At 43.6% G+C, this 8,916-nt stretch overlaps 2 protein-coding genes across 2 annotated transcripts; one reads left to right on the top strand and one right to left on the bottom strand.

Annotated features, from left to right (window-relative positions):
- Positions 1-945, top strand: LOC149521792 (feather keratin-like). The gene has a single exon (XM_089772364.1). It carries the CDS (start codon positions 24-26, stop codon positions 450-452), a length of 429 nt encoding a protein of 142 aa, XP_089628490.1. The 5' UTR covers positions 1-23; the 3' UTR covers positions 453-945.
- A 3,526-nt stretch (positions 946-4,471) lies between these two features.
- LOC149521791 (uncharacterized) lies at positions 4,472-6,344 on the bottom strand. The gene is made up of 2 exons (XM_089772377.1): positions 6,325-6,344; positions 4,472-5,432 (listed from the first exon to the last, which is right to left on the bottom strand). The coding sequence occupies exon 2, from the start codon at positions 5,409-5,411 to the stop codon at positions 4,965-4,967; it is 447 nt and encodes a 148-aa protein (XP_089628503.1). The 5' UTR covers positions 5,412-5,432; positions 6,325-6,344; the 3' UTR covers positions 4,472-4,964.
- Positions 6,345-8,916: the final 2,572 nt, after the last annotated feature.

Below are 8,916 nucleotides of genomic sequence, written 5' to 3'. Positions count from 1 at the left end.
AGGTTTCTCTCCATCACACAAAGATGTCTTGCTATCCAGAATGCGGGGTGGCCCGACCCAGCCCAGTTTCCGGCACCTGCAACGAGCCGTGCGTGAGGCAGTGCCCTGACTCCCAAGTGGTGATCAGACCCTCACCGATTGCTGTGACCATCCCAGGGCCCATTATGAGCACCTTCCCTCAGCACAGTGAAGTGGGAGCTGTGGGAGCCCCTGTGGTGGGATCCGGCTACGGGGGCTCGTTTGGAGCTGGAGGACTGTTCGGCTCTGGAGCTGGTTACGGGGGATTGTTTGGCTTGGGAGGACTAGGTGGTTATGGGGGGCATTTTGGTTACGGAGGACTCTGTGGTTATGGAGGTCGTTATGGTTATGGGGGAGGTTACGGTTATGGAGGATCTTGTGGCACTGGGGTATCTTGTCATAGGTACCTGAGTGCATGCGGCTCACCATGCTAGACACGGCAGGAATCTCTATGGCCAATGGAAAGACCTGGAAATGAACAGCAACCGATAGATTCCGATATCGATTTGAGAAGCACCCTGCTGGCTTGGCTCTAGTTGAGCTCCACATGAGCTTTATCTGCCCAGCCCCTTTCTCTCATGGACCCATTTCTAATGTCTTGCTAGGAACTCCTTCTGCCAATGCTTTCCCAGCCACATGCTTCTTCTCTTATGCACATGTCATCTCACTCTGAATTATGTTCACCCTGTTTGTATGAATCCCCTAGCATGAAGGAAACAGGGGTCTTAAGAAAGGCATCAGCTGCATATGTGATGTGTTGTCCAACCTTGAAACTCCAACAAAGGAAAAGCAACTTCTCACACGCAATGCGTCTGAGGGTAGGGGGTGACGGTTTGCAGTCCATATTACAACACTGGGATTTCGTTCTTCCTCCTGTGTACTCTCGTTTTCTGTGATTGTGTATTGCAAATTTAATTCACATTAAAAACTCTGCTGCATTAGAATATCCGTCTTGTTCTTTTATTTGTTCTTCCTCCCCTGTTAATGAAATGGACTGGGCTAAATTCATCCCTGCAGTTCAGGCAGCCATAGGCAATTCTCAAATTGCAATTTTGGAAGCTATGCCTTGATGAGAGAATAAAACCACAGAGAGGCTTCGTGGTATTATGCAGGCCACTGCACCGGTGTTGTGTTCCTCCTTGTATTGCCTACGTTAGCAAAGAGCCTTTTCCTGCAAAGATTTACACAGATTTTCACGTTAAATTGCTAAGTAGGTTCTTTTTTCATTGCAAGGAGACCAGTCACATGGCTTGTGGTAAGCTTCTGGGGGAGTCCTTCTATCACAGAGCCCTAGGTTTTTGAAAGAAAAATTGCTGAAGAAACTTAGCCCACGTCTACACAGCAGCTGAGTTTATTCTGAAATAAAAAAAGCATGTCTACACTGCAAGCCATTATTTCGAAAGAATGGTGATGTGGAGGACTTCTTACTCCAAGTCCTGTAATCCTCATTTCATGAAGAGTAAGGGAAGCTGGAGGAAGATAGCTCTTCCTTCAACTTCCAGCTGTGTAGACAGCGCCAAAAGCCGAATTAAGCTATTTCAAATTAAGCTACGCAATTGCAATAGGTCAAGTTGTGTAGCATTATTCGATTTATGCCCTGCTGTGCAGACTGGCCCTTATTAATAATTGCATGTTTAATTCTACACTCTATCCCTTTGAATGGCCCATCTAGTCTTTTCTTTTCCATGCCAAACAAATTGAATTCATTTAGTCTTCCCGCAGAGGTCATGTTTTTGAGACCTTTCATCATTTTTATTGCTCTTCTCTGGATCCTTTCCAATGTCTTCTCATCATTCTTGAAATGTGGTGCCCAGAACTGGACACAATACTCCAGCTGAGGCTTAATGAACAAAGAGTAGAGCGGAAGAATGACTCCTCGTGTCGTGCTCACAACACTCCTGTTAATGCAGCCCAGAACCATGTTTGCTTTTTTTGCAACAGCATCGCACTGTTGACTCATATTTAACGTGTGGTCCACTAGGACACCTAGATTCTTTTCTGCCGTACTCCTTCCTAGACAGTCGCTTCCCATTCAGTGTGTGTGAAAAAGACTGTTCCTTCTTAAGTAGAGCACTTTGCATTTGTCCTTAATAAACGTCATCTTATTTACCTCAGAACATTTCTCTAGTTTGTCCAGATAATTTGAATTTTGATCCTATCCTCCAAAGCAGTTGCAACCCCTCCCAGCTTGCTATCATCTGCAAACTTAATAATTGTACTTTCTATGCCATCATCTAAATTGTTGATGAAGATACTGAGCAGACCCCTGAGGAACCTCACTCGTAATGCCCTTCCAGCATGACTGTGAACCTTTAATAACTACTCTTTGAGAACAATTATCCAGCTAGTTATGCACCCACCTTATAGTAGCCCCATCTAAGTAGTATTTTCCAAGTTTATTCATAAGGAGATCACGTGAGACCATATCAAATGCCTTACTAAAATCTAGGTATACCACGTCCTCCACTTCTCCCTTATACACAAAACTTGTTATCCTGTCAAAGAAAGTTATCAAAGTGGTTTGACATGGTTGGTTTTTTATAAATCTATGCTGGCTGTTACCAATCACCTTATTTTCTTCCAGATATTTGCAGATGAATTCCTTAATTACTTACTCCATTATCTTTCCTGGCACAGAAGTTAAACTGACTGGTCTGTAGTTTCCTGGGTTGTTCTTATTTCCCTTTCTATAGATGGGCACTAGATTTGCCTTTTTCCTGTCTCTCATGATTCTCAAAGGCTCAGATACCTCCTCTGTCAGCTCCTTGAGTATTCTAGGATGCATTTCATCAGGCTCTGGCAACTTGCAGACATCTAATTTTTCTAAGTAATTTTTAACCTGTTTTTTTGTTTTTTGTTTTAAATCTTCTAAACCTACCCCATTTGCATTAGCATCCACTATGTTAGGCATTCCTTCATCACCAGACTTCTTGATGAAGACCGAAACAAAGAAGTAATTAAGGAACTCTGCCATTTCCAAGTTTCCTGTTATTGCTTCTCCCTCTTCACTGAGCAATGGGCCCATCCTGTTCTTGGTCTTCCTCTTGCTTCTAATATATTTATAGAACGTCTTCTTGTTACCCTTTATGTCTCTATTAGCCCTGGTTTACACTAGGGAGTTATTTCAAAGTAGGTAAGATCCCATGGGAAGCAAGACTAACAGGAAAAACAACTGAGGAGAGTTGGCACTTTTTCAAACGGACATTATTAAGGGCCCAAAAGAATCATAGTTTGTAGGAAAGATAGAAATATGATAAAAGACCACCTTGGCTTAACCAGCAGATCGTGAATATAAGCAAACAATATAGCTATGCAGGGGCAAGATTGGAAAGACAAAGACACGTAACGCACTCAAACTAGATAAAGGTATTGAGAAAGGTACAACAGGGGCAACTAATAGGGAGTTTTGTTTGAGAGTTCTCCAGATGAAGGAGGAATGATTACAGGACCCTTGGGGTAAGTGGCTGTCTGAAGTGTGTGTGTTTGTATTTGGGGGTTACTTGCTGGTTGCTGAAAGAAACTGTGTGCTGAGATTGTGTGCGTCTGTTTGTTTGTTTGGCTGTCTGTAGTGTGTGAGTTTCTTTCAGGCAAGCAGTAAGTAACCTCTTATCACATACAATCTGTTGAGCTTGTGTGTGTGTGTGTGTGTGTGTGTGTGTGTGTGTGTGTGTGTGTGTGTGGTAACTGTTTGTTTGTTTCGAGATTCATGTGCTGAGCTGTTTGTTCGTTTGTTGTCCTTGGCAGTTGGAAGCTGTGAGCTTCTTAAGGAGGATTTGAAATCTAGGACTCTCTGTTCATTGGTCAGGCCTTAGCCAGAGGCGGGGCTTTCAGAAGGTGAGGGCTTTGTAAAGCCTGCAAGTAAGCAACCAGAGAGCTTTGCAAACAGGTGCAGCTACCAGGGAGTTTCGTGAGGAAGTTTAGAGGGGGAATTGAAGGGAGGTTAGGTACACTTGACATTCCTCGTTGCTTTGGCAGCTTCAGACTAACACGGCTACCCCTTTGATACTTGACATTCTATGGAAAAATAAAACTAAACTAAAACCCAAAGAATGTGGCTGTGCAGACATTGTCAAGTTTCTTGAGCAATGTTCTTCTCCTTTAAAAAACCTAAGGCTCTAGGATGCAAGCAAACAACCACAAGCTTAGCACAATCCATGTGACTGGATTTCTTTCAATGAAAAAAACAAACAACCCACTTAGACATTTAAAGTATAAATCTTGACAGGAAAAGGCTCTTTGCTAACACAGGAAATACAAGGAGGAATACGACACCCGTGCAGGTTGCTTGTATAATACCATGAACCCTCCCAGTGGCTTTATTCTCCCATCATGGCATAGCTTCCAAGATAGCAATCTGAAAATTGCGTACTACTGCCTGAACTGCAGGGATGAATTTAATCCAGTCCATTTCATAAACAAGGAAAGAAGAACAAGTAAAACTACAAGACAGATATTCTGATGCAGCAGAGGTTTTAATGTGAATGAAATTTGCAATACACAATTACAAAGCAGGAAAAAAGAATTCCTAGTGTTTTAATACAGGCTATGAACCATCACCCCCTTGCGTCAGACGCATTGGATGTGGGAAGTTCTTTTTCCTTTGTTGGAGCTACAAGTTTTGAGAACACAACACAAATGCAACTGATGCTTTTCTGAAGACCCCTGTTCCCTTCCCACTGCGTGATTCGTACAAACATGCTGAGTATAATTCACAGGGAGTCCAAATGAGCAAAGGAGGAAGCATGTGGCTGGGAAAGAATTGGCAGAAAGAGTTCCTAGCAAGACATTAGAAATGGGTCCATGAGAGAAAGGGGCTGGGCAGATACAGCTCGCATGCAGATCAGCTGGAGCCAGGATAGCATGGCCCTTCTCAAATCAATATTGTAATCGAGCAGTTGCTATTCATTTCCTGGTCTTTCCTTTGGCCATAGAGATTCCTGCCGTGTCTAGCATGGTGAGCCGCATGCACTCAGGTACCTATGACAAGATAGCCCGGTGCCACACGATCCCCCATAACCATAACCTCCCCCATAACCATAACGACCTCCATAACCACAGAGTCCTCCATAACCATAACCTCCCCCATAACCATAACGACCTCCATAACCACCTAGTCCTCCCAAGCCAAACAATCCCCCGTAACCAGCTCCAGAGCCGAACAGTCCTCCAGCTCCAAACGAGCCCCCGTAGCCGGATCCCACCAGAGGGGCTCCCACAGCTCCCACTTCACTGTGCTGAGGGAAGGTGCTCATAATGGGCCCTGGGATGGTCACAGCAATAGGCGAGGGCATGATCAGCACTTGGGAGTCAGGGCACTGCCTCACGCACGGCTCGTTGCAGGTGCCGGAAACTGGGCTGGGTCGGGCCACCCCGCATTCTGGATAGCAAGACATCTTTGTGTGATGGAGAGAAACCTGAAACACACAACAGGGATAGAATAAAGAGAAGCTGTTACAGGAAGAATGGTCTCCTCGCTCAGTTCTTATTGGAGGGGAAGTCTACATGGGGCCTGAGAGAAAGAGGAGGAGTGGATTTAACCCGCTTGTTCATGGGTCTGTATTTGTTCTTATTTCTTCTTTCTTTGTCTCTTCTCCCTGCTAATTCTTTCCTTTCCTTAGAGGAGTCAACCTCAGAATGGAAACTAGGTGTGTCTCATTTCATAGAGGGGATTATGCTTTTCCAAATCTTGGGACTCACCAACACTTGAACAGAATCTTTTTCTTTCCCCATAGAAATGATCCTGAACTATGTTACAATGAGTGCAGGGCCAGTGACTTCAGTGGAATGAAAAAAAATTACACCATCTGAGGAGCCACATCTTCCGTGGCTGTTTGTGCTCATGTGAACATAGGAACTTGTTCATTGTTTCACACTACCTGGAGGATTAAGAAGTCTCCCAATCTCCCAAACAGAGGGGGAGCTGCTCTTTTACAATGCAGGAGGAGAGTGCTGAATTGGTCGCGTATAGACTAACCTGGGAAAATATTTTCCACAGCTAGGTAAGTGACCAATGGTCAAAGCATTTTTTGAAGTTACTTTAAACATTTAAATACCTTAATTCAATTTCTAGTTAATAGGAAACATGGTTTTCCATTCCATAGAACGCGCCTAAAATCTCCACTTTGCCTTCAAATCAGAATCCACCACAACCTGCAATTGAATCACTACACAAAAGAATAATGGAACAAGAAACACCATGTATGATCGGAATCACAGAGAGGCAATGCCGTATTCAGCCTGAAATGGGCATGGACCCTTCTGTGCCATCTCTTAGAGGAAAAAGAGATGGAGTCAAATTGGACTTACCGAGATCACCAAGGAGATGAAGTCCAAAGAAGCGTTTAGCAGAGTTCTGAGCCACGAGCCCTTTTATACTGTTTCTAGGGCTGCCGAGAAGCTTGATGATGCATATTTTACACAAAGTATCAATTAATTATCAAACAAACTGGATTGCCTTGATAAATTCTGCTTTTGAGGCTGCTGCTTTCCCAGGGTTGGGCATTATTATTGTTAGGGCCAATCCCATCGATGCGCGTTGCACTCAGCATTCCGTGTTACAGTGGTGCAATGAGAGCAAATGTCGAGGTGATTCAGAGCTGGGTCAGGAGCACAATTTGCTCTCATAAGCAGAAATCCAATTTGGTCCTTTCACTTCATCTTGGTCAAAGACAGGGCCATTGGGCAGTTCATTCTCAGCTTTCTAGGATGCAGAGAGCTATTTTACTCCATTCTTACAAAGAGTGGGGTCAGAGACTTAAGGTCCGTACAGAAAATACATTAAAGGCAATGGTCTTATTCCAGTTGGTTTCAAAAGGTATTGGATCTCACTCTCCATCTAGCCTCTGGAAAGAACAATGCCTGTATAAATCTATATTCCCAATTGAGCCTTCCTTCTCCCTCCCGTAGCAGAAACTCAAATTCAATGTAAGCCTCGTAGCTAACACTCTCCCAAAAGTGAATTCACCCAACAGTGCCGAAAGCCTGACCTACGACCAGACCTCCCCTTGTGTCACCAACGCTGTCTCAAAGGGCTGCTTTAAGATGATTTCCTCATAGGTCAAGGGAAGGGATGGAGGCCTGGGACAAGAAGCAGGACTCTTTGATAGAAGGTGTTTGAGTGAAGCCATGTAACTTGGACTCCGTCCAAACGTTCTCTCTTCGATTGAGCTGACAAAAAAGCGAGGTCTTGTTGTAAGAGAATGCCGCTGTCTGAGCCCTTGAAGAAACCCAGAGGAGATGGAAATCAGGGGTTCTTGGTGAAGGAGATGTCTATGGGTCGAGATTGCACATGTGGCAGAAAACATCCCTGCAAGCAAATGAATGATGTTTTCATTGTACAATGCATCCCTAGGAGTGCCTCCTATATCCAGAGAAGAAGGTCAAATTGGCTTCATTTTATTTTGTGTCCCTGAAGCAACTGTGCTGATTTCCTTCAATAGGGAACCTTATTTTTCTATCATAATATACTTTAAACAGCAAATGAAAAATTACATTTGAATGAAAATAAAATAGCCCATATTCCGTGACTCTCTGTCATGACCCAATTAAAGAGGTGCCAGAAGAGACTCTGGCCTCCATTTTTTTTAAAGCGACTCGATTGCTCATTGCAGAGGCGTCTAATGCCAAAATAATTTAACACTTTTTAAGACTCTGCCCCTTTGTCTGTATGAAGCACCCATGAGTGTTCTGAGGTTCTTTGAATTCTTCATTTTGAAGAAGGTTCTATAATTTCCAGCATTAACACCTTAATATCCCTGTTTTATAGGGGTTGAGAAAAGAAGCAGAATGAGGCGAAAGTCACTTTGGTGTGAGATGCAGAAACAGAAACACAACGTCATATTTCTGACATCTTCCCACAGACTCAATACGAAGTTCATCATTGTTACTCCCTTATAGATGGTAAGGGGATTAACAGGTTTTGTTACAAAAGCGAGCATCCTGGGATCTAGGCATCCAAGATTTAAAGTGGCTAAAGTTCGGTCCACTTGAACTGTCTTCTTGATACATGAAGACTCTCCAAAGGGACTACCATCTATCCTATGTCCACCATTTCTATGTGTGGTAGCGAGGTAAATCACAGCAAAACACCCGAATACCAAACCTTGCTTTAAAGCATGTGACCCATTATGATGAAATCACCCACTGCTCAGAATGTGCAACTTTCTCTGTCCCTGGAAACACGGCTCTCTTTGGCGGGTCATGGTGACCCAATAGAACAGAATTCTTTCAGATTTATCAAGTGCGATACAGAGCAGGTTAATTCTCTCGCCCAGGGAAATATTTGGAAGTGGCGGAGGGTAAGTGTCTAATGGGGGGGGGGTCAAGAGACCCAGATTATTAATCACCATGAGTATTCCCAATTGTTACTATTTGTTTTCATTTGCCAGCCACTCCCTGTCTGACCTTCACCTTAACGTGCCTCCATTGACCACTGTGGCAAACTAGTGTAATTGCAACATTCATGATGATTGCCTGATGCTTCCTTAGATCTAAGCATTTTATGTACTTCACACCCACTCATTAAGGGTGTGTCTAGACTACAGGGTTTTGTCGACAAAAGTGGACATTTGTTGACAAAACTATACCTACATCCACACTGCCTTTGAGTTATGTCGAAATAACATCGACAAAACTCAGCAGTTTTGTCGACGTATGTAAACCACATTCTATGAGGAATAACGCCTTTTCTTGAAAGAGTTCTGTCGATAGAAGGCATTATTGCATCTACACCGTCCTTTGCGTCCACACTGTTATGTCGACAAAGCGGCTTGCTTTGTCGACAGAACTGGATGTAGTCTAGACGCTCTTTGTCAACAGAAGCTTTCTCAACAGTATCTGTCGACAAAACTTCTGTCGACAAAACCCTGTAGTCTAGACGTACCCTAAGATTGATATGGC

This window comes from Pelodiscus sinensis, chromosome 22 (genome assembly GCF_052426305.1).
Source record: "Pelodiscus sinensis isolate ZL-2025 chromosome 22, ASM5242630v1, whole genome shotgun sequence".
Taxonomy (NCBI): Eukaryota; Metazoa; Chordata; order Testudines; family Trionychidae; genus Pelodiscus; species Pelodiscus sinensis.
This window is presented reverse-complemented; position numbering and strand designations above follow the sequence as displayed.

Excerpts from the sequence above, each read along its gene's own strand:
- LOC149521791 (XM_089772377.1), bottom strand. The coding sequence starts at position 5,411 with ATGTCTTGCTATCCAGAATGCGGGGTGGCCCGACCCAGCCCAGTTTCC.
- LOC149521792 (XM_089772364.1), top strand. The coding sequence starts at position 24 with ATGTCTTGCTATCCAGAATGCGGGGTGGCCCGACCCAGCCCAGTTTCC.